At 46.3% G+C, this 25,505-nt stretch overlaps 1 protein-coding gene across 1 annotated transcript; it reads left to right on the forward strand.

Moving 5' to 3' along the window:
* The first annotated feature begins 1,332 nt into the window (after positions 1-1,332).
* On the forward strand, positions 1,333-25,039 carry ZBTB2 (zinc finger and BTB domain containing 2). The gene is made up of 3 exons (XM_021693445.1): positions 1,333-1,408; positions 17,225-17,409; positions 22,784-25,039. The coding sequence occupies exons 2-3, from the start codon at positions 17,237-17,239 to the stop codon at positions 24,153-24,155; spliced, it is 1,545 nt and encodes a 514-aa protein (XP_021549120.1). The 5' UTR covers positions 1,333-1,408; positions 17,225-17,236; the 3' UTR covers positions 24,156-25,039.
* Positions 25,040-25,505: the final 466 nt, after the last annotated feature.

Genomic DNA, 25,505 nt, shown 5'->3' on the forward strand with positions numbered 1-25,505 from the left:
TTTTAGGACGGGGGCACTTATGTATGTTAAATTGTCTTAAGTTATTAATCTTGCCTTAAATATTTTGGAAAATATGTGCCAAAGCTCTGTGCTAAAGTCTGGCCCTGTAAACCAAAATGAGTTCAACACCAAATTAACTGAGTTGCATACTTTAAAACCAAAGAGAATCCTGGAAAGCGCTACCTCCATTTCCTTAATAATCAAGCCATATTCTTTTTAAATCTCCAAAATCCTAGATATGTAAAATACAGAATTAAATCCAGTCCTCAAAAAATTAAGTTGTATTTCCAAAGACATAAAATTCTAGCAAAATGGAAACAAGACAAAAATAAACTTTAAAATGTTAATAATGACCACCAGAGAATCTAAGTCCCCTACCTGCCATGTACCCTGTTTCAGGGCCTCCAAATTTAACAGAATGGCCAACTCTAAATCCACTAACAGTACCACAGAGACCAAAACTTAACAGGCAAGTAAACTGTTCTTAAGTAACAAACATGCTTTGCAAACTTTTTTTTGTTTGGACCAACGCGCCATAAACTAAAACACAATTACTGAAATAAGCATCAAATTCCATTCTAACAAACGTCTGACATCACACTCAACTAGTCTGTAAGGCAGCACGTGTACCTCTTCACACACAGCACAAACTGACATATCGACTTCGGTATGACTTTTCAATTCCACTGGTGACAGAAAAGTATATTAGTGACTTACAAGTTTCTCCCTAGCTCTCAAGTCCACTTATTTCAAGTCTTAGGATGAAAACTCGTGACACATGGGAAATAAAGGGACAAAGGTAATGGCCAAGGGATGTCAAGCAGAAGCTTGCAGTAGGATCCGAGCAGTTCTGCATCCCTTCCCCGAGCATCTCCAGGATTGTCCTACCTAAACACTTTATGTAAACATGGGGCTTGTGACTCAAGCCTCCAGCCCCAATAGGTGGAGAGAAGTTTCCTCGCCTCGGCTGCACATGGTTTGCAGAAGTTTGGCTGGAGCAGAGCGGAGCCTGGGTGGGAGCGGCAGTGTAGTTAGTGCTGCAGGCGGCGGCGGCGGCGGCGGCGGCAGAGCAGCAGGAGGCGGAGGCGGGCGGGGGGAGGGGAGGCGGCTGGGGGGGCGGAGGGGGCTCTTGCCGCCACTGCTCTCTCGCCGCCTCTCCCCCCCGGCGGGAGCCGCTCTCAGCCTCTTTGCACTAGTCGCTCCGCTCTCTCGGTCATGTGACCTTAACGTAACCGGACAGGAAAAGCCCCGCCGCCGCCGCCGCCGCCGCGCCGGAGACACCGACCGCGGCGGCAGCAGCAGCAGCAGCAGCAGCGAGAGGCAGAGGCGGCGGCGGCGGGGAGAGCACGGCCAAGGCTGCCCAGCGGTGCCTCCTCCACACCCCCCGCCGCAGCAGCACCGGCGACAGGTAAGCGCGCAACGCCTCCACCTCCCGGGGCCGGTGCCCACGTGCCGCCCCCAGCCCAGGCTCCGGGAAGGCGGAGGGGGGGCGGGGGCCACCGGAGCTCGCAAACGGTTCCGGCACCAACGGTGGCAACAAAGAAGACGAATGACCCCCGTCCCGGGGCTCCGGGTGAAGGCAGGCGGAGGGCCCGGACCACACGGGGACCCAGTTCTGGGAAGCGAGGGCAGGGGCGCCCCGCGGGGGTGGTGGCGGCTGCGCCTGGCGCCGGGGCTCTGGCCGCCTGACAAAACCATCCCCCGGAGCCAGGCGGCGGCGAGTCGGCGGCGGCTCCATCCGGGGCTTTGCGGGAGGGGGAGGGGACGGAAGCCGAGAGGGCGGGCGGCGGATCGGAGGGAGGGAGGAAGGGGAGGGGGGCGATTCGCGTTCCGTTCCCCGTTGCCGGTCCCTCCCTTCTCGCCGCCACCGCGAAGTGCGTCCCGAGCAGCGGCGGCCGGTGAGCGTCCCGCGCTGGAGCCCTGAGAGGCAGGCCCGTCAGGTGCGTAATCCTTCCGACGCCTCGCCGCCGCCTCCTGCTGCTGCCGCTGCTGCTTCTTCGGCGGCAAGGCCGCGAGCTGCGGAAGTGGGTTTGGGGGAGGGGAGCGGAGAGGGAGGGGGAGGGGAGGGGAGGGATCCGGTCCGACCGGAGCAGGCCCGGCCTCTCTGGCGCTTCTCCCAGCTGCAGCGGCTCCTACAGCTGCTGCCGCTACTGCTGCGGCTCCGCCTCCCCGCTCGCGGGCGGGGGCGCGCACGCGCGCTTCCGGCCTCCTCGGGTCTCGCGCTGTCTTCGGCTCTCGCGCGCGCTCTTCCCCTCGCCCTGTCTGACCACCCCCCGCCCCCGGCGCCGGAGCTGTTGCGCCAGCCGGGGCGTTGCGCACGGCGTAGGCGTCGGCATTGTGTTAAACTCCGCGGGACTTGGGGCGAGCGCGCGCGCGCACGCGGGACTGAGGGAAGCGGAGAGCGTGCGGCGCGGCCGGAGTGCGTCGCCCCTCCCCTCTCCTCCTCCCAGCCCCTCGGGGATGGGGGCGGGGCCGGGATGCGCGGAGCCCCGGCCCGCCGGGCCCCTGCCGTTCTGGCCGGCCACGCCCCCCGGCCGGGCCCCCGCCCCCCGAGACGGGGCGGGGCGAGGCAGGACAGGGCGGCCGTTGGGCCGCTTGCCTGCGGGCGGAGGAGAGATGTAGGCCTCCCTGGGCGCCGCCCGGGTGGACCGCTGCGGCCCGGGCCGCGGGTGTGGGCACGCTGGGCTGGCAGCCTCCGGCTTCCGCTCCGCTGCCGATCTGCGCCTCCGCTGAGGCCGAGCTTAGCTCGGAGCTGCGCTGTGGTTTCTGGCTGCTTTGCGGTGGGGCGTGGGCCGGCGTCCGTGCCGCACCCCAGGCCGGCGCGGCCCTCACACCCCGGAGGGCTCCGAGAAGGGGAGGCTGGGGGCGCGGAGGCTGCTTCCCGGGCCCAGGGCGTTTTTCCGTTGTAACGGAACCCCCAAACCATCGATATTTAAACAGGCTGCAAAGAGATCTGATAATACAGAGGTGCTTAGGAAGCAAGGTTTTTGTCGCTTTTAGCTGGTAGTGAAGGGGGGGCGATAAGAAAGCAAGGGTAGCTGAGCAGGCAAGAAAATGGGCAGGGTGAAAAGACCTAGGCCATTTACTGCACGAACTTCCAACTGCTGAACTAATGATGCCTTAGGGAATTAATTCCCCACCCCCCCCCCCCCCCCCCCCCCGCCACCGGCTACAGTGTTCCTTTGCTCTTCATCAAATACAATGGGCCCACTTAGTGTATGAGTCTCAGTTCTATTCATTCTCATAGGTAATTGTTTCAGTAAAATAAAGCATAAAAAAGGTCAGAATTCCTGGCTCACACAGAACTTAGGGGTGCTCAGGGTTCCTTTAAATGGGCTGCCCTGTCCTTTTTAGGACAGACCTCCATGTAGACCCTGACGGAACCCTGCACTAGCATTTTAGTTGGAGAGGCCTGAAACTTTAATAGAAAATCAGAATTAAGACATTTTAAATGCTCATTTCTGTGATTTATTACAAACCAACATTAACTGTTAAAGTAGATTTTATTTTGCATTTTAAATAACCTTAGTGTATATCCAGGGTGTTTTCAAACTGTTGAAAGGTAATTTTTAAGAAAAAAGTTCCACATTCCTTTAACCTGGGCATTTCTCAATAAATTGGTGGTTTATAGAAGTTTATTTTCTAGCCAAAGAATTGACCTGTTATTGACACCGCGGTAAGATCTCAAGGTACAACTTACACCAGTGGTAGTACCTGCCACAGATAGTAGTTGAGGAATCCTTTAAAGGGTGGCAGATAAACCACCCGTGAAGCTTTGTTGTAATGTATAGTCCAGCCACTTGCCAGTTTTAAAGCTTCTCTCAAAGGGTGTAACTAAGTGGTGCTCTGCAAACTACCACTGAAATACTCCAGCAGCAGAGTAAACCCAAGGCATGTTTTAGGCCACAGAATAAAAGTTGCCACAGTGACATTTTCTTTTTTATCATAATGATTAATATGAACTTTGCACTGTCCTCAAAGATCTGCACTTTTGTAATATAAAAATTATATAAAATATAAAATTTTATTCACCTTAACCCTCAAAGAAGGTGCTCCTTGTAAACACTGCATGTCCTGTGTACGGGGATATGCTTTCTCTGGCTTGAGAATTCCTACATGGAGGTAGAAAGTGAAGGAAGCCTTCAAGGCTGATATGTGGCATTGGCTTGGGAATGGCTCTGGAGTTGGAGACTCTTCTGCCATCTCTTCTTAACTGTCTTGGTGCTTCATCCCTAGACCCACTGACCTTTTCCTGAAGTAACTTTGAAATGTTGAGCAAGTGGTGTGGTTCCAGCCTGCCACGGTGAAAGAAGAACTGCTGGTCTGCTGGAGACTACCATAAATTTCAGAAGGCACATGGCCAAAATGGGAATTTATTACTTTTCCTACTTCCTTATGGTTGCAAAGCATGACTAAAAACCTAAAAGGGAATTGAGAATTTTTATTTTCCTGAAAAAAATAAACTGTAAACATTCTAAGCATTAGAACATTTTCTAAACCTTTTTTATGCCCGTTATAATTTTATTAGCAAATTAAACTTAAATAATTAAAATATTACTGTGAGTCAATAGTAAGTAAGAGTCAGTGTTTTACAATGCTAATATGCCAATACGGGATGAAGTCAGTAGCCATAGAGTACTTACCAGGAGTTGGCAGTCCAAGACCGTTTAGGACCATTTTTTTCTATGTTATAAGGCCAAGTTAGAGGCTTTATTTATGCTCAAATACATAATTCCCAGTTCACATGAATGAGGAGGTACGCATCATATGACTTTCTCACTTCAAGAAAGCTCAGTGTGCAAAGACAGGAATTTGTAAAGCATTTTTAGGTACCTAAGTACTTACAAAACAGCTCTTTTTTACAGAGGTACAGTCCCTTTAAATTGTGTGCCCACCTAAGTTCTGCATCAAGCAAGGATGAACTATCAGAATCATCTGAGAACAGTTTCAAAGTCTATTTGTGTTCTACATCACGCCTATCTGCTTAAATTCTCTGAGCCCCAAAGTGATTCTGAACAGGGGTTGTCTTAAGTGTGGTCTACACACTCTTCTCAGTCTCCAGGACCCCCTCAGGGTTCCACGAGGTCGAAACAATTTTCATAATAATGGTAAGATGTTATTGAACTTCTTAGCTTTTGACAGAATGTGTCAACATTGGAAAGATCTGCTGCATAGCTCACTGAGCTGACATTTTCCAGTGACCAATGGGTGATGTTCAAAACAACCATGCATGGGTAAAAGATCCTTTCAAAGTGCAAGATAGAGCAATGAATTTTACTGTAAGAGAGTAGGTAAATTTCATTCGTTATGTACTTTTAGATCATACTGCTAACCTTTAAGAAACTACGACTTGTCAAGTTTTGGTCTATTATCAAAGAATATCCACAATTACCTGGAAAAGCTATTAATATATTTCTTTCTCCAACTACATATGTGGGTGAGGTTAGATTTTCTTCAATACTCAACCAAAACAGTTATCACAACAAAGTAAATGGAGGAGTAAATGCAGAATCCCATTGTCTTCTATTAAAGAGATTTGTAAAAATAGCAAATTAGATTAGGTTTTAAATTTTGCTGTGTGATCATATGTAGCTTTCCTTAAAGTTGATTATAGCATAATGCCTTTAGAATTATCACTTTAATATCAACTCCATTAGCCATAAATCTCTGACTTGGTTCTCCTTGACACAAACTGTCCCGGAACTGCCTCCTTCTGACCTTCACTTAGAAATTAAAAAATAATTCCAAAGTTAACGTCAGCAGTCTGTAATTGAAAAGACAATCTCTTACAAATCCAATGGTTTTCAAAGTCAAAATATGTGCTGTTGATTAGTTTATGTCCCACCTTTTTCTAATTACTATGGAAAAGGATTGACTAATGTTAAGAACAATACACCAACCTGTCACCACAACTAATTAAGACACATTTCCTAGCTTTGAGATAAAATTTAAAAACATTAAAATTCAAAGGACTAGCCTCATTCAGGTTTACTTTACAGGCCCTAAATATTAATTATTAATAATACTAATTGAAAAAGCACTTTTTTTCATCCTGGTAAGTGGTCTGAACTACTTGAAAGAATCAATCTTACTTGTGGGTAGTGCTTTTTCTGTTACTGATGTGTACTGTGCATTACAGTATTCATTTATGCTTCACTTAAATAAAATTAAGGACTTTAGAGGACCCTTTTAGTGCCCTGGAAATGGGTCGTCTAAGTGGTATTTGGTATCTTAGGAGAGCTATTATCTTTAAAAAGTGAGTCATCAATTCCCAAAAGCTGTTTTGGTCTCCCCTTCTTATACTGAAAATGTAGGAGGAAGTTGGGTTGTCAAAATATAATGTGATTATATTTGTCCCATTCAACTGCACGTCCAAGAGATGAGTAACTTACACATAAGGATCAGCGCCACCGGGTGCCTGGGTGGCTCAGTTGGTTAAGCGACTGCCTTCGGCTCAGGTCATGATCCTGGAGTCCCTGGATCGAGTCCCGCATCGGGCTTCCTGCTCGGCGGGGAGTCTGCTTCGTCCTCTGACCCTATCCCCTCTCAGGTGTTCTCTCTCTCTCATTCTCTCTCTCTCAAATAAATAAATAAAATCTTAAAAAAAAAAAAAAAGGATCAGCGCCACCTGTGCTGTGACCTCTTGCCATTTGGCACTACCACTTTATCAGTGTGGGAAACAGTGGTGAAGCATTAAATAATCCAAACGGTCATTTACATTGAGCTACGAAAAGTGTTTTTTACGTATTTCAACATGTCTCTCACGGTCTCTGAATTTGCTTAGGTTAAAAAAAAAAAAAACTTTGTACGCACATACATGCATAAAGAAGGCATTCTATGAAAACCCACTTTTGGGGCGCCTGGGTGGCTCAGTCGTTAAGCATCTGCCTTCGGCTCAGGTCATGATCCCAGGGTCCTGGGATCGAGCCCCGCATCGGGCTCCCTGCTCGGCGGGAAGCCTGCTTCTCCCTCTCCCTCTGCTTGTGTTCCCTCTCTCGCTGTCTCTCTCTCTCTCAAATAAATAAATAAAATCTTAAAAAAAAAAAAATTTTTAAAGAAAACCCACTTTTAAGAATTGCCTCCTCTCGGGATGCCTGGCCGGTTCATTCCATAGAGCATGCGACTCTTGATCTCAGGGGTGTGAGTTCTAGCCCCATGTTGTGTATAGAGATTACTTAAAAATAAAATCTTAAGGAAAAAAAAAAAAGACTTACTTCCCCTCTCCCATCTCTGTTTTCCTTCAGTTCCTTTCTGCTTACTATTCTGATTTAAGAGTGACAAATGATTTTTTTTTTTAAGATTTTTTTATTTATTTATTTGACAGAGAGAGACACAGCGAGAGAGGGAACACAAGCAGGGGGAGTGGGAGAGGGAGAAGCAGGCTTCCCGCAGAGCAGGGAGCCCGATGCGGGGCTCGATCCCAGGACCCTGGGATCATGACCTGAGCTAAAGGCCTAACGACTGAGCCACCCAGGCGCTGCAAGACAAATGATTTTTTTTTAATTTAGTTTAGCTTTTTGGGGTTTTGTTTTGTTTTGTTTTTAAAGATTTTATTTATTTATTTGACAGAGAGAGGCACAGCGAGAGAGGGAATACAAGCAGGGGGAGAGGGAGAGGGGGAAGCAGGCTTCCCGCTGAGCAGGGAGCCCGATGCGAGGCTCGATCCCAGGACCTGGAATCATGACCTGAGCCGAAGGCAGACGCTTAACGACTGATCCACCCAGGCGCCCCGCTTTTTGGGTTTTTTTAACGTTCCATTTGTAGTTTTAAATGGTTGGGGGCTTTATATAGGTCTTCCGTTTCTTGTCAAGAATTCTTGTCAGCCCTCCGTGACTCGGATTACTAGAACTCTGGGGACTGATCTATGGAGCCAGGTAGTGCAGAGGAAAGTGTGTGAAATTTACACCCAGAAGACCAGAGTTCAATTGACTCCTGTTTACAGTTGTAACCTCTCTGAACTATCATGTAGTGATTTCAGGTTGGAGTCAGATACACCCGGCTTCTCCAAAGACTCTCTGACATAAATCCCAGTGGGGACTCAGGAGCTCCAGACCAATATAACCACGGGTACTGCACACCTTTACTTGGTTGTCTCAAAAGTATCCCTGTCCCAGCATGTCCGAACATACCTCCTGATCTTCCCCACCAAGCTGGCTTTTTGCCTGTGTTCCCTCTCTTGGCGGGAATCCCCATGATCTTTCTAGTTACACAAACGAGAAATCTAGTAGGAGTTATCTTGGACACATTGATTTCCCCCACCCTCCTCCATCTAATTCACCACCCAGCTCTGTTGAGTTTTTATCTTCTAACTACCTTTCAAATCCCATCCCTCTCGCTCTGTCGTGATAGCCACCACCCACTCTTGTCATCTCTCTTCTAGACCCCAGAAAGGTCGCCCCTCTCACCACTTCGGCAGGTCTGCCGTCACCCGCCTCTTCACTCCCCAGTCAAATTTGGTTAGCTCGGCAGTGCAGCCATCTTATCGCTCACCCTGCAAAATCCCCTCTGGTGGCTCCCGTTGTTTTTCAGATATGGACCAAAATCCTTAAGAAGACTTGAGTCTCCACCTTCGCCTCACCTCATTCTTTTCCGTCTCTTTGACCTTCAGTCACATGGACCTTCTCCCAGTTCCTCAGCGGCGTCTTGCTCCTGCCTATCTTAGGGCCTTTGCAGCTGCTGTCCCCTCAGCCTGAAATACTCCATCTTTGCCCAGTTCACTCTTCTCATTCTTCAAATATCTGCTTAACTGGCATTTTCTCACAAAAGCCTTCCTTGACCTCCAACCCCAAAATTAGACCCCAATTTCATGACCTCATAGTTCCTTGTATTTTTCTTCACATTATAAATTTGTGTGCTTGTGTGATTCTACCCTTGAACTCTGTACTCTGCATACCATTGTAAACACTGTGCCTGGCACCTCGGAAAGCTCTCAACAAATGCATGACTACTTCCCAGGTCGACTTCTTAAGAGCTGGACTACATGTGGGCAAGTTACTTAACTTCCTAAGGCTAGTAGATTTCTTCTGGAAAGAGGGCATTTGGTCCTTGGCACATAATAAGTGGTCATTTATTATTAATGCTGTGGTTATTAATAGTATAATTAATATTGAAGAGTGACAAAATGATATACCATGGTATTATTGAGGATTAAATGATGAGTGTAAAGAGTTACTGTAAAATATAAAGCACTATTCAAAACTTAATAAAGTTAGCATGAAGAAACATGAAGTGACATTTAAAAATCAAAAACTTCTTCCAAAATATAGCTCCCTTTAAACTGAGGTGAATTTTTTAGGTTAATCTAGGATAAATAGAAATTGAACTCTTACCCCACATCACCCAGCTAGTCAGGGACCAAGAACTCAACATTCTTCTCTCTGGACATAGAGTTTTTAATCTTTTTAACAAATATCGAACACCAGACAATATGCCTGGTGTAAAATAAAGTAATAAATGATAAATAAGACTCAGGGCTGGCTTTCTGGAAGCATCAGGCAGACACAGGTAAACTGGAGTGTTCACAGATGCTCCAGAGGCCAGGAGAGCCTCCTCATCTTGAGGGTCAGGGAAATCTGCAGAGGACAAGTAGGGCTGGGGCTGGAGGAAAAGGGGAGGCAGTTAAGTGGTGGGTCCCTCTGGGAGTGGCATGTTTGAAGGTCCGGCATAGAGGTTCTAAGGCCCCATTCAATCAGGCCCCCACTCCTGACAGTGGGAGTAGAAATCTGGTGCTGGGCTCAGCTTTGAGAGTGCAGCCTCTGAGCAGTGAGTGTTGCGGATGGCTAGGAGCCCAAGAATGGCCTGGGCTTCAGGACCTTCTAGTTATAAAGAAAAATGCCCTCCTTCAGCTTATCTCAGTTCATCCGGCATTTCCAAAGTGAGTGAAATAACATCATTTTGTCTCCATTATCATCAACATACTCAGATGAAACTGGGCTTTTGGTGATGCCTGGATTTCAGAACAAGTTGGTTACTTAATCACTTTGTGAAGATCATCAAATGGATAATCTTATATCAAGAAAACAGTTAGGCACAACTTAATGTCATAAAGTAAAATTTTATATTGTAATTTTTTTTTGTATTTGGAAATTTTTCTTCCATATAATGAATATAGTGCCAACAGTCCTTCCTTTAGAAAAATATTCTGACCTTATGTCCTTTCTGCCCATTTACATTTAGAAGTCCCCCATCCCTACTGGGTATGTGAATATTTTATGTCTTCTCTTGAAAAATAAAGAGGGACTGCTATCCTTTTGGACCCCTAGTTTCAAGGTTGGTTGGTTGGTTTTTAGTAGGTCTGTGAAATCCGAAAGTCTCAAACCATTAGTTTCATTTAGCATGAGAGCATGTTGTGCAGAGTTAGGCAGGGATTGGGCCATGCAGGACCAGGTAAACTGTGCTGAAAAATTTGGGTTTCATTCTAAAGGAAGTAGGGAATCACAGGAGGATTTTAAGCAGGATCGTAACACCAGATTTGCCCTTTGGAAAGATCATTCTGGCTGTTCCGTGTGGATGGAGTCAAGAGCTAGAGCCGAAAACTGGAGAGATGAGTAGGGAGGCAGGCCTCAGGTGTGGCCCTGGGATAAGGAGTTGACGTTGGTGGGCTGTGAGTGACTGACTGAAGAATGAGGGAAGTGGGGCCCTGAAAGGAGGAATTGAGATTCCTGGGTTGGTCAGGAGATGGATGGTGGTGCCATGCACTCAGCTGGGGGTGCGGAAGGAAGGGGTTTGTGTCCGTGGCGTTTAGTGTCCTTTGGAGGAAATGGGGGTGAGGGGAAGGGGGATTTGCATTGTTTTTCCTGTTCTGAGCTGAGGGGTCTGTGGGATGGCCCAGTGGGAGTGGACTGGACCCCACAGAGAGTCCTCAGAATGAGAAGTAGGCTGTGGGCCAAAGGCAGGGGAACATCAGCAAAAGAGGAATCCCTGGTGGGGATCAAAATAGAACGGCCAGAGGTGAGAGAAAACCAGAGCACAGCGGCCTCGGAGCCTGAGGTAGTGTTTATGGAGCAGGAGGAAGGGCATTAAATGCCGCAGAGAGTTCCGAGCAAGCGCAGTCTGGGCGGCTGGGGAGCAGAGGTCCTCGGTGACCTTCCTGAGCCATCTCAGTGCACAGGGGCGGGAGAGGTGCGGCTTGTGAGCTGTGGATGGAGGCAGGAAGCAAAGAGCAGACCTCCATTTCCACAAAGGGGGGTGGCCTCGAGCAGAGTCCCCCATGAAGATGCTGCGGCCTCAGCCTTTTCAGCACACGCTGAGTGGAAACAGCTCTGAGGGGCCGTGATGAGGAAAGAAGATTTAGGAAAATGGGGTGCTGTCAGCTGGGCAGGGGTGGGGGGCACTGCCTGAGATGCCCTTCTCGTGGAATCCAGGCTGGGGACTCCCCCACCCCATTTTCTCGGACTCAATCACATGTGACAGACTCTGGGGCGGGGGGGGAGGGTTGTTCTGATTTTTCTCCCTGAGAAAGATTTTTTGGGTGTCCAAAGTAAGATTTTTAAGAATTTATCTGTGCAGAGTTTTGTCTTCCCTGTGTGTCTTCCTTGTGTGAATTTTGAACATAAGACTTGTTCTTTCCATGTTTCCTCCTCTCGTTTGGCTTTTTTCACATCCTTGAGACTCGTGTACCTGTGTTCTTCCCTCTCTATGTGAAAGACATGTTCAGTTTGTTTCCTATCCTAGATCAAATAGGAAATCTCTAAATCAAGATTCTAGACTAACTGGTAGACCCCCTTAAAAAAAGAAACATTTCAGTTTTTTTCATGGCTCCATTCTTATGGGCTGCAAAAAAATACTTACCTTAGTCTGTTTATGGAATGAGAAGCAGCTCCACCTTTTGCTATAGCGAAGGAGGTTTTTCACTGTAAGAACAAAAACTTCAAAATCCTACAAAATACTGATAAGTTTGATGACATTACAACATAAAATTATATGTCAAAAATCTCTATAAAACAAAATCAGGGCGCCTTGGTGGCTCAGTTGGTTAAGCGACTGCCTTCGGCTCAGGTCATGATCCTGGAGTCCCTGGATCGAGTCCTGCATCGGGCTCCCTGCTCGGCAGGGGGTCTGCTTCTCCCTCTGACCCTCCCCCCTCTCATGTGCTCTCTCTCTCTCAAATAAAAAAAAAAAAAAAATCAAAAGAAAGTGCAAAAAACGTTAGCGACTTTTGTGATTAAAGGGCTCATGTTTATTATATACAAAGGGTTTTACAGATCGATAGGAAAAAGACAACCTGATAGAAAACCCGGCAGAGCTCATGAAGAGATACAAGAGGAAATGTAAATGATCAATAAACATAAAAATATACTTCCTCTCATCATTAAACCCTTAGAAGGTAAGAAAATGAGAATGGATTTGGCAAAGATTCCTTCAAGAAGTGGTAATACCCAGTGCTGGCAGAGTGTGGAGAAACCAGCGGGCGGGTGGGGTGGGGGGGAGGATGGATAGACAGCTCACGATTGTGTGTCCGTGATCGTTGAATGTCTTATCACAAATGTATATGCTTAAAAGCAGCAATAAAAATAATGTTTCAGATTTGATTTTAAATACACTCGCGCATAGCACGTTCCAACAAATCAAACGACCCTGTTTAAATCTCACTTCTTGCGCTTACTGATTCTATCCTCATGGGCAAACTAGCTGACCTCTCAGCCTGTTTCCTCGTTTATAAAATCTGCATAGCAGTACCTCAGATAATTTAGTGTGCAGGTAAATGAATAACATACGGAAATGAACGGTCAGTGGTAAACACTCCATAAATAATAGCCACTCTTGTCATTGTCATCAAGGAATAAATGGTAATGTGTTATCATACTTGAAGCTGCCGTCAGTGAAGTGACACCCGGAGCTGCCTAAGCACATGGGGAACCTGCTCAGAGACAGCGCAGGAAAAAGCAGCTCATAGCAGTGTGCTCTCAGAGGATGTTACGCTTCCCTGTAGAGAAAGGCGGGTTAGTAAGATGGGAAAGGAAGTATTCTGGCACTTTTCAGCCAACAGCCTTGAAATAAGCTTCTAACATTATATCCTGGTAGCGGTCAGGTTAAAGTGATGTTTCTGTGTGATCCCTGTTACCTGCAACCTGGCGCTGACTCGTGTTTCCATCATGAACTGCAGGCCTTGTTTCTGTCACCCCTTCCTCATCTTCGTGCTTTCACTTCTCTGACCTGCACAGAAAATACTGGGAGAACTGAGGTCCTGATCCATTCCATGGATGTGGATGTGTAAATGAGCCTACGGTCCAGGTCTCTGTACCCAGATTGCTGCTAACTTAGGTGACCCTCCTCCCTTTCATACTTGGAGATAGCGCTTTTTTTTTTTTTTTAAGATTTTATTTATTTATTTGACAGAGGGAGAGAAAGCACAAGCAGTGGGGAGCGGGAGAGGGAGAAGCAGGCTCCCCGCTGAGGCAGAGCCCGATGCGGGACTCAATCCCAGGACCCTGGGATCATGACCTGAGCCGAAGGCAGACACTTAACCATCTGAGCCACCCAGGCGCCCTTGGGGATAGCTCTTTTTTTTTTTTTTTTAAGATTTTATTTATTTATTTGAGAGAGAGAGAATGAGAAAGAGAGCACATGAGAGGGGGGAGGGTCTGAGGGAGAAGCAGACTCCCTGCCGAGCAGGGAGCCCGACGCGGGACTCGATCCCGGGACTCCAGGATCATGACCTGAGCCGAAGGCAGTCGCTTAACCAACTGAGCCACCCAGGCGCCCGGGGATAGATCTTGATAGAAAACGTGAGACTGGACCTCCTCCATCCTTGCTTTGTGACTTGGTCGGTCTCTCAAAGTATTACTCCATTTCATTCTTTTCTTTTAGGTCACACTTGTTAATTCTGAATCTGCCAGATCATACTTAGAACAGAAAGGAGAGTGGGGAGTTCAGTACCAGCTGAGTAAGAATTGCCACGGGTCTGTTCTGTTTTGTTTTGTTTTTTTAAAGCTTATTGATAATGCATTCTCCACAGTAGCTTTCCCAGTTCTGCAGTTAAGCATCATAGTTACCCATTTCTTTTTAAATCTGGCTATTTAGTTAATGTGTAGTGGGATTGTCTTTTTTTACTTTTTATTTTGAGATAACTATAAATATGCATGCAGTTGCAAGAAATAATAGAGATCCCATAAAGCCCTTTACCGAGTTTCCTCTGATGGAAACTTCTTGCTAAACTGTAGTTCCACACCACAACCAGGGTGCAGCCGCTGATACAGTTGAGCTACAGAACGTTCCTATCACAAGGATCCCTCGTGTTGCCCTTCTGTAGCCAAACCCATTTCCCTCCTGCTCCCCTCACCCTCTATTACTAATCCTTTCTCTGCTCCTATGATTTTCGAGAATGTTATAGCCGAGGAGTCCTACAGTATGTGACCTTTGGGGATTGGCTTTTTTCACTCCGCAGAAAACACCCACCTGGCTGTGTACATGTATCAGGAGTTCATTTCTCCTTACTGGCTGTGTGGTTTCCTGTGGTGTGGGCATCCTACACTGCTTAACTGTTCACTCACTGAAGGACATCTGGGTTGTTTCTAGTCTTTGACTCTTAGGAATAAAGCTGCTGGGGATGTCCACGCATAGGTTTCAGTGTGAACGTAAGTTTTCATTCTCTGGGATGAATGTCCATGATCCCTGTTGCTGGATGGTATGGTAGTTGCATATTGAGTTTTTTAAGAAACTGCTGTTTTCCAGAGTGGCTGCACCACTTTACCTTGTCCCCAGCCGTGTTTGAGCAGTCCAGTTCGTTGGCATCCTTGCCAGCATCTGGTGTTGCCGTTATTTTTTACTTTGGTCATCTTGATAGGTATATAATGAAATCTCGGTGTGGTTTTAATTTGCTTTTCCCCAGCCGCCAACGAGGTTGAAGGTCTTTCCAAGTCTTTATTCACCATCTGCATAGCCTTTGTGGTGAAATGTATCTTCAAGTCCATTGCCTATTGTCTAATTATATTTTTTTTTCCCTGTTGGATTTTGAGAATTCTTTATATATCCTGTTTACCTGTCCTCTGTCAAAGGTTTGCAATTTGCAAAGGTTTCCAAATATTTTCTCCTGGTCTTTAGCTTATCTTTTCATCCTCTTAACAGGCTCTTTCACAGAACAAAAATTTTTAATTTTGATGAAATCCAACTTACCAGTTTCTCCTTTATGGATTGTGCTTTTGATGTTCAGTATAAAAGCTCTGTATCTAACCCTAGATCCCTAAGATTTTTCTCCCACTTTTCCCCCAGAAGTTATCGTTTGGTGTTTACCTTTGAGTCTATGATTCATTTTGAATTAATTCTTATATAAGGTATGAAACTTTGGTGAAGTGCTTTTTTTTGTTGTTTTTTGCCTAATGGGAGGACGGTTGATCTAGCACCATTTGTTGAAAAGATTGTTCTTCCTCCACTGAATTGCTTTTGTGCCTTTGTTGACCATTAATTACGCATATTTATGTGGGTCTACTTCTGGGTTCTCAAGCTGTATCATTGGTCTGTATGTTTATCCCTTCGACAAGACCACGCTGTCTTGAATACTGTACCTATTTGATGCATCTTGAAATCAGACTGATTTGTCCCACTTTAATATTCTTTTTAAAAATTATTTTAGGGCGCCTGGGCGGCTCAGTCGTTAATCATCTGCCTTCGGCTCAGGTCATGGTCCCAGGGTCCTGGGATCGAGTCCCGCATCGGGCTCCCTGCTCAGCGGGAGCCTGCTTCTCCCTCTCCCACTCCCCCCTGCTTGTGTTCCCTCTCTCGCTGTGTCTCTCTCTGTCAAATAAATAAATAAAATCTTTAAAAAAAAAAAATTATTTTAGCTATTCTGGTTTCTTTGGCTTTACATTATACATTTTAGGATAGCCCTATCTATATCTACAAAAAAATCTTGCGAGAATTTTAATAAGAATTTTGTCAAACCTATATATTGACTTGGGAAAAATTTATGTTTTTACTATGTTGAATTTTCCTAACCATAAATACAGTATATCTTTCCATTTCTTTAGATATTCTTTGATTTCTTTCTTCCGCGTTTTAGTCTTCAACATACAAGTCCTATACATGTTTTGTTAGATTGACAACATATAATGTATTTCAGTATTTTGAGTGATTGTAAGTGGTATTATATTTCTAATTTCAGTGTCCACAAGTTCAAAGTTAGTATACAGAATTGAAATTGACTTTTACATGTTTATCTTAGAGCCTCCCTGTGGTGTTGCCAAACTCATTTGTTAGTTCTAGGAGTTTTTGTAGATTCCTTGGGATGTTCTAGGTAACAACCATGTCATCTGGAAATAGCAACAGTTGTAGTTCTTTCTTTCCTGTCTTTATGCCTTTTATTTCCTTTCTTGCTTTATTGCACGAACTTGAACTTCCAGTACTATGTTCAGTAGTAAGAGTGGGCCTCCTTGCCTTGTTCACAATCTCAGAAAGCGTTCGCTCTTGATAACATTGAGTCTACTGTTAAGTATAATGCTGATCTGTGTGTAGTGGGCTGTTATAAATGCTCTTTGTGGGAAAGGAGCAGTCTACTGATTTGATGCACGTCTCCTTCAGAGGTAGTTCCCCTACTATATGGATGATTCAGGCCGAGTGGTTGGCTAGGGTAGAGTGGGAGAATGAAGACCTTAGAATTTGGAGTCAGAACATTCCGATTTAAATTTTGGCTCCCCTATCTTCGAGCTAGATGGCCTGGGCACATTATTCACACCTCTCAAAGCCCACTTCCTCGTCCACAAAAGAGGGAGAAGAGCACCATCCTGCTTCCTCCGAGAGCGCAGGTGTCCAGGGGAGCCCTGTCCACACAGCGGGAGCTGGAAAATTGCCTTCACCCTGCCCTGCTGTGGCCCCACCCCAGCACGTTGATTTACTGATCTCTCTGGAAGATTTGACGACTTCTGATAGCTACATCATTAGAATTTGCGTTTGGAGTCCTAATCTAAAAGATTAACCGCTCTGGGGATGTTTGCTGTCTGGAGCGCAGACAGCCGAGTTCTTTCCCGCGGCTCGGCGCGTCCCCTCACCATCTGTGTCAGCTTGGGCAGACCGTGTCACCCCCCGAGACCACGGTAAATGCCATCATCCGTGAAGCGGGAGTGAAGACAGAGCAGCAGGCTCACAGGGCTGCTGTGGAGGTTGAATGAGTGAATTGGTGTCACGTTGTTGGCATGACGTGTTAGCTGCGGTCATTACTATGGGTGACTGTAACGGACACGTACTTACTTGTGAATCACCTTTCTTAAAAAATACATTGTTTGCTTTGCAGATTTTTAAAAAAATGGATTTGGCCAACCATGGACTTATTCTCCTGCAACAGTTAAACGCTCAGCGAGAGTTTGGTTTCCTGTGTGACTGCACGGTTGCCATCGGCGATGTGTACTTCAAGGCACACAAATCAGTTCTTGCTTCATTCTCCAATTACTTTAAGATGTTGTTTGTCCATCAGACCAGGTAACGAACGTGGTTGATAATAACCTAATGACTATAGACGCTGACCTTCCCGGCCCTCTTCCCCTCCGAACCCGCTCTTAGCCCATCCAGACCGTGGGGCTCCCCTCCTCTCCCTGGAATCCTAGGCCCCTGGGCTCCCAGTTTTCCCTCGTGACCTCACTCGCCCCCTTTGCCCATCTTGGTTACTTCCATGGACCTTCGAGCCCCCAGCAGCCCCTCCACGCCCAGTACCCTGGCTAGGTGTCCCCCCCCAACAGCAGGATGGGCAGTGGCCTCCTGAATCCCTTTCTCCCACTCCTCCAGCCCCGGCCCCCGGGACTCCCCGCACTCCTTTCCCTATTTGTATCCTTATCTGTCGGTCTAATGAGAAGCTTGAGGGTATCAGTTCCCCAGTTTCCTTCTTTTCTCTCTTAAAACATCTCAATCCCAGTATCTTGGCTTGATCTTTCCGTCCCATCTCGGAGAAAAGCACCCTTGATGTCTAAGGAGAAATGATCTTCCTCCAACTCTCAGGCTGTGGATCCTACCTCTTACTCCTTGTTCTGTACTTTTCACTGCCCCCCCCACCCCACCCCCGGCCAGCGCCCGAGGCTGAAGGAGCCATGCTCCCCTGCCACCCTGACGGTGCTGTCTACCCCAGCTTCTCCTCGGTCTCACCTGAAAGGTGTTCAGAGGGCGAGCCACAGCCTTGCTGGAGCTCCCCGCACCGCACCCCCCCCGACCTCGCCTCTCTGGTGGCGCTGTGGCCTGTGCTCCATCTCCACTGAAATCACTTCTCAAAGGGCACCTCTTCATCAAAACCTCGGCTCTTCTCAGCCTCTGGCGTCCTTGTCCTTGTCAGCACTTGCTCCCGCTTGCTTCCTCTTTTTAAGGGCCGTCGTCTGCACTTTGATGATGCAGAACGTTCCCTGTTTTCCTGCCCTCGGCGCAGGAGCCTTCTGAGAGTCTGCTGAGTTTTGGTCTTGAGCTTTCCGTGCTTCTTTCCATGTGCACTCTTCTGAGGGGGGCTTGTTTCTCCTGGATTTGGCCTCCACTGGAAACCCTAAGTTTACAGCTCTGGGCTTGACCTTTCTCTGTGTCCAGGACTCTGCTTCCCAAGGCTGCGAGGCTGGCTGCCCGAGGGGTAGAGTCGAGTCTCCGCGGGTCTGAAGCGGAATTAGGCCTTCCCAGGTCCTTCCCTCACTTTCCTGTTCATCTCCAAGTAACCTGCACTTAAAATCGCTCTAAAACCCCATTCTCTCAGTCCCCAAATCATGTTTCTCTCACATTCCCTTTTGCATTAGCCCTTTCCTTCCCCTTCTTACTTTCTCCCATTTCCTAATCATTCCTGTCAGATGAATATTCCTAAACAGCGCTTTGATTGTAGGATACCTTTGATCAGAAACCTACTCTGTGGTGTTACTCCTTTGATCAGAAACCTAGAGGATATCCATTGCATGTCAACACAGCACACAGATTCCTACTTCTCTTTCAAGGCCCTGCAGGCTGGCAGCCTGACCTCCACCCTGCTTGGCCACCGCGCCCCCTCGACCCAGCCCCTGAGCCCAGCTCCCCCGTCACCTCTTCCGTGACCCCTCCCCACAGTGATCCAAAGCCATCTCTTCCTCTCTCACGTTTCACGGCAAGATCAGCACATTTTCCCTGTGTTGTTCTCGGTGGACTTATCTCCCCTCCTCATTTGTAAGTTTCCTGAGGGCAGAGACGGGGTTGGACCAAGCTTTGTGGACGCCCCAGTGTATAGGTCAGGTATTTGTACATAATTTAAGCCACTTGTTAAGTGTCTGGAGGAGCAGAATGGGTGAAGAAGAGGAATAATGGCAAGCAGAGGTTGCTTTGTCTTGCGACACTAAGGCTGTTCCCTTTTACCTCATTGTCAGAGACTGACTTAGAAGTTTCAACACAATGAGTTAACTTGTCTTGAAAGCGGGAAGATTTTCATTTTGAGGAGTAAAAGAATACAGTTTAATGAATTTTAAATAGATGCAAGAAACTTAAGTGGAGAGCACTTAAATGCCTTTGTAAAAAGGACGTGTGGTTATCTGTGTAGATCGGAGTCCCAAGTGTTACTGGGCTGGAGGCAGCACGCGCCATTTCTCTTTGAGACAAAGCAAACCCGGGGCAGAGGCCAGAGGCAGGCTTTTCCGCCAGCGCCTTTTTTGCAAGGCACTGTGAACTGCCACCTGATGACCCAAAAGGTGGGCTGAGAATACAGTGTTTTCACACTTGGTTTGAGTGTTTTGTCTGTAGTACCACTAGATGTCTCTGTCTCGTGTGCAGCAAACTAAGTGGTTAAGCTTTAAATCTTGTAGGGCTGCAAACACAGAGCTCCCCAAACTGCAGAGAGGCAGGTTTGGCTCAGCACAACCTTCTGAATGAGGTCGAACATTGTTTAAAATTAATTATTTCCCCAGTTCTTTAAGCCACTCTTTGACTTTGAGATTCTAGCGAAGGAAAGAGTAAAAATGCCAATTACTGCAAAAGTTTGTACGAAGGGCTTGTGGCAGTGCTAAAACCATATTTTTCCTGTACAAGTGTTGTCTCAAGCAGACACCTACAAATCAAAGCATGCAGGTGTAATTTTCTCGTGGAGAGCTATGTCCTTCCAGAAGGACTTGGAAATGACCAAAGTCCGGCCCATAGTGAGCAGAGAGGTCTAGCTGTCTGGGAGGGAAAGCAGTCAAGGATGGAAATTGCTGGAATGTGACCTAAGGAACTTTTTTAAATAACTTTTTTTTAAAGTGTTTCTATGTGTATATGGGTGCATGTGTTCTTCCGCTTTAAGAAAAAAAAAAATTAAAATCAAGAAATCAAGATAATTGGTTTCTGGGAACCTCCCAGGGCCCTAGGCGCTGGCCTTAAATCCGAGAGACTTGCTGCCTCCCTTTCCCTGGTGGTTTCTCACCAGCCCGGTGGGTCCCTTCGGAATCCTCCTCCCTCCAGCCTGGCGGGGTCTCCCAGCCCCATTTATTCTTTGCCTTCGGAGATTGCACACAGTTCTTTAAAACCTGAGCTCTTGTCTGCTCAGTCACCACCCATCACTGGCAGGGGACAGAGGACAACCTGTACAATAACAAATGAGGGAAAATCATAAAACTTACGACAAAATTTTGAGGGGAAGGGGCCCTGCTTGGTACTTACTGCTCACAGATGCTTAAAAAACACAGCCCTCCTTGGGATTTTCGGCCCTTCTGTTCTCTTTCTGGGAGGCAGAGGGGGGCTCACTGTCCCTTCTGCCTAGAGGAACATTCCCTCCCAGCAGAACAAAGGTGCCCTGTGATCTCCTGGGAGTACTTCATATCTCTGAAGGCCTATGGTTTCCCAGTTCTCTGTTTTGGAGGTGATTGTTTACATGATTAAAGTATTCTTCACCACACATGATCCCTGAATAATGAACTTCCCTAGAGTTTTGAATATTGAACTTCCCTAGAGCCCCTTAAATGCATTCTGGTGTACACAGAGTATTATTGGCACTCACCCTGTGCTTGAAGGGAAGACCACCTGTAACTGCATTCCTATTTAAAGGAATATAAAGAGAGGACTGTAAAAAGATTCCAAAGGAAGATGAGTGATCTGTCTTTTTAAAAAATAGAGTCACAGAAGCTCTGTTCTTTCTGCCATCAAAGTGCTGCTAGTTTTTATGCATAATCTTTATTCTTTGACTTCCATACTTCGTAGGCAGACATTTTTCACATGATTATTTGTATGCAGTCATCTTGAAATATACACACATTGATGGCAAGCAAGACAGGAATTAGTCAAATCTGTTCTGTCACAAATGCTATTAAAGTCACTCTTTTAAAAAATAGAATAAAATGTTAAATTTGGAAGAGCAAGGTATACTGTTAACTTTTTTAGCATTTCGGAAAATATTTATCGATAAGATAAACAGCAAAAGGAGACAAAAAGAGTTGTAATGGTAAGAAGTGGTATAATCAAAAATGATTATAAATTCTAAGAACCTAATTAAATAACTGATCCATTTTAAAAAATGATTATACATTCTAAAGGCATTCAAGGAAGCTGTCTTTGAAACTGCATTGTCTGTAGAATATATTCACTCAGTGGACAATAGCACATAACTCATACTATATAGATACAATCATTGCTTTCTAATGATGCATTAGAATTTCTGTCATTAGTTGATGGTTTAGGAAGAATTCTTTGGGACTTCTTGATTAAAGCTGCTTGATCAGAATGATGTTTCTGGAATGAGGCAGACACTAGCGTCTAAAAGTTAGAAAATCAGCTGCTTTAGGTGCCTCAGATAAATCACTTGACTTTTGGGGATCTCAGTTTCCAGATCTGTCAAATGGGAACAATCCAGATCTGCCTTAAGTACTACAGAGGATCATTTTCATGCTCTAAACAATTTTGGTGTCATGGGTTTGGAATGAGAGCGAGAATTTAAATCCCTCTTACGAATTCTGATACTGAGCAAGGCATGAATCTCTTTGAGCCTCAATCCCTTATCTGTAAAATGAGAATTAATGGCAATTTAATGAGATCATGGCTGTAAAGGCCCGCTGTAGTTCTGTTGATGGTGGTGGTATTTACATTTGGTAAGGAAGGGAGTTGTCCTGGAACCGCTTTTTAATGCAGTCTAGCAATACTGGGAAGGTGATCTGACTGCATTAGAGCTAGAATGTTCCTCCATACCTTCCTGCAGGAGATAGATCAGAGAGTTCAGAGCACCAACAGAATTAGGTTTTATTTTTCTCTCACTTTTGTCTTGTGGCTCTTAGCGCTTGTTCATACTAGTCCAGCCGCCCCCCCCACCCCCCCCACCCCTCCTACCCCTGTGTCATTTTACAAATGAAGAAGCTTTCTCATCAGGTAGATTGTTTGATTTGCCTTAAAAGATCTCCTGCTGAGCTCCGGATGGCATTGGGTCAATAGAAAATCATAGACTTTTAGCCAAAGATCTGCCAGGTCAACGGTTCTTAACCATGACTGGGTCACAGGCCGCTTTCAGACTGATAAGCAATAGATTCTCTGCACAAAACACAGAATTTTTTTTATAGAACTCTTGCAGTTCTATCTAAAAATACAAGATGATAGAATTTCACGTAGACTATGAGGAGAAAAACTGCTTCAAGAGTCTAGGAGTTAAGATGTCATATTTGCTTAACATGAACCTTTTCCTTCTCGGTCCTTGAAAATATATTTATTGTATCTCTCTGTTCTTAATACAGTTAAATTACATAGGTTCCAGTTATCTCCCCTGAGTATTCCATTTCACGAAACACTAAGAAACAGGAAATGCTCTTGTTTCATTTGCCTTTAAAAAGTGGCCCATTTTTTTCTTCAGCGGTCATGTTCTCATCGGAGACGTGGGTTGACGTTTACTTACAGATTGTTCACTTGTTTCTTCCAGTGAGTGTGTCCGTTTGAAACCAACTGACATACAGCCAGATATTTTCAGCTATCTCTTGCATTTGATGTACACTGGCAAGATGGCACCTCAACTGATTGATCCTGTTCGATTAGAGCAGGGGATCAAGTTTCTGCACGCCTACCCACTGATCCAGGAAGCCAGCCTGGCCAGCCAAGGAGCCTTTTCTCATCCCGACCAAGTCTTCCCCCTGGCCTCTTCCCTGTATGGCATTCAGATTGCAGATCACCAGTTGAGACAAGCCACCAAGCTTGCCTCCGCCCCCGAGAAGCTCGGGCGGGAACCCCGGCCACAGCCGCCCAGGATGAGCCAGGAGCAGGTGCCTGAGGCCTCCCAGCTCTCGCAGCTGACTTCAAACCTGGCCCAGGTGACTCGGACGCACCTGACTCCCTCGGACCCCCTGCAGACCTCACTGTCTCCAGAACTCGTGTCCACTCCTGTGCCCCCCCCTCCCCCCGGCGAGGAGACCAATCTGGAAGCCTCTTCCTCGGACGAGCAGCCGGCACCCCTCACCATAGCCCACGTCAAGCCGAGCATCATGAAGAGGAACGGGAGCTTCCCGAAGTACTACGCCTGCCACCTGTGCGGCCGGCGCTTCACGCTGCGGAGCAGTTTGCGGGAACACCTCCAGATCCACACGGGGGTCCCGTTCACGGCCGGCCAGCCGGGAGAAAGCCGGGCGCCCCTGTCTCTTTGTAGCAACGCGGCCGACCTGGGGAAGGACGCCATGGAGGTGCCCGAGGCCGGGATGGTCAGTGACAGTGAGCTGCCGCACATCTCCGACTCCCCCATCATCGACGGGCAGCAGCACTCGGAAACGCCGCCGCCCTCCGACATCGCGGACATCGACAACCTGGAGCAGGCCGACCAAGAGCGCGAGGTCAAGCGGCGCAAGTACGAGTGCACCATCTGCGGCCGCAAGTTCATCCAGAAGAGCCACTGGCGGGAACACATGTACATACACACCGGCAAGCCCTTCAAATGCAGCACGTGTGACAAGAGCTTTTGCAGGGCCAACCAGGCTGCCCGGCACGTGTGCCTCAATCAGAGCATCGACACCTACACCATGGTGGACAAACAGACTCTGGAGCTCTGCACGTTTGAGGAAGGCAGTCAGATGGACAACATGTTGGTCCAGACCAACAAACCCTACAAATGCAACTTGTGTGACAAAACGTTCTCGACTCCCAATGAGGTGGTTAAACATTCGTGCCAAAACCAGAACTCGGACGTTTTTGCCCTGGACGAGGGGCGGTCCATTCTCCTGGGCAGCGGGGACTCCGAAGTCACGGAACCTGACCACCCGGTGTTAGCTTCCATCAAAAAGGAACAGGAAACAGTGTTGTTAGACTGAATGTGACTTTCCTTTTTAAAAACTGTCATTTTTACAGAGACTGTCTCCTCTCTCTCTCTCCGCCCTCCCCCCCACCCCCCAGTTCAGAACTGTAGTTCTCCATGGCATGATACAAACAGGTCCCCGGCCCCTCTGTCCTCCCCGCCCCCTCCCTGTCCCCAGCCCTTCCTCCACAAAGGCTTTGTGCATTATAAACCTGGAACATATTTACTTCGAGTCAGGGGACATTGGAAAGATAATGGTCAGTAGTACTTATAAACTCAAATAGATTTTGAGACGTTTTAGATTATTTAAAAGCCTACTTGGAACTAATGAAGGGTATATAACAAAACAAAACAAAACCACTAGAATGCGATTTGGTAAGCTAAAATTATGACTTTCCCTGGGTAATAAGTCTTCCTTCTCAGAAAATGGCAGAAAATACAGCATGCTTCTTAGAGATACCACTGGGCTCTGTACTATGCAAAATCTAGAAGGTGTGGGGAAACTTGAAACCCAAGCAAATGTTCTTAGTATTTATCCTCCAGGTCTTATTTCAGAATGCATCCTTTGAGATTATGTCCAGTCAAGAAAAATCATTCGTTAAGAAATCTACTTGAACAAAACACAAAAGAGAAAAAGTAATAATGTGATGGCAATCTTAATTTTTGGATAAAACATGACAAAGCTGTGAGTTTGTGTGTTTGTAAGAGAAAATGTGTGGATATTTGCGATTAACAGGTGTATTAACGCACATGCCTTATCAAATTGCTGGCTTCTTTCAAAGTTGAACAAGAACAAAATTCTCTGTTTTAGTTTCTGATAAATCTGTTGGTTGTTTTCAAAATCAGATTTGAAAGTACTATTCTATAGATTGTCTTTCTGAATAGAAAACGACATGCCATTCCAGCAGCTGCCGGTGTTAAATTTGTTTTAGCACCGACTGGCTGCTTTAAATCAGTGTACGTATGCAGGAAAGTGCATCTCAGAGGGGAGGTTGTGAGCAGAGCATGTAGTAACTTTAATGACTTTAAACGTTAATGCTGATAGTTTACTGGCAACATTCATTGAAACATCAAAAATGGCAGAGAAAAATCAGGACAAAAAAACCTAATTGCTGTTTGGGGAAAAAACTTGATTTTGATGTTTCATCTCCACCTTTTTTTTTTTTTTTTTTAAACACCTGAGATTTTCCTCCATTGGCCTGAAAGCAGTAAAACGTGTCCATTAATCTTTCCTTGGGCCAGTAACAGAATAGTCTGACAGGACAAAACAGGAGCCAGAAATAAGGACTGAAGGGAAAAGGGAAGAACAGTTCTTAGCTGTGCTGTACGTATATGTTTAAAACTGAATATCCCGTCATCCTGTTTC

Source organism: Neomonachus schauinslandi, chromosome 8, assembly GCF_002201575.2.
Source record: "Neomonachus schauinslandi chromosome 8, ASM220157v2, whole genome shotgun sequence".
In the NCBI taxonomy this organism is placed as follows: domain Eukaryota; kingdom Metazoa; phylum Chordata; class Mammalia; order Carnivora; family Phocidae; genus Neomonachus; species Neomonachus schauinslandi.

Excerpts from the sequence above, each read along its gene's own strand:
- ZBTB2 (XM_021693445.1), top strand. The coding sequence starts at position 17,237 with ATGGATTTGGCCAACCATGGACTTATTCTCCTGCAACAGTTAAACGCT. Across the intron at positions 17,410-22,783 it reads TTGTTTGTCCATCAGACCAG|TGAGTGTGTCCGTTTGAAAC; the intron begins GTAACGAACGTG and ends TGTTTCTTCCAG.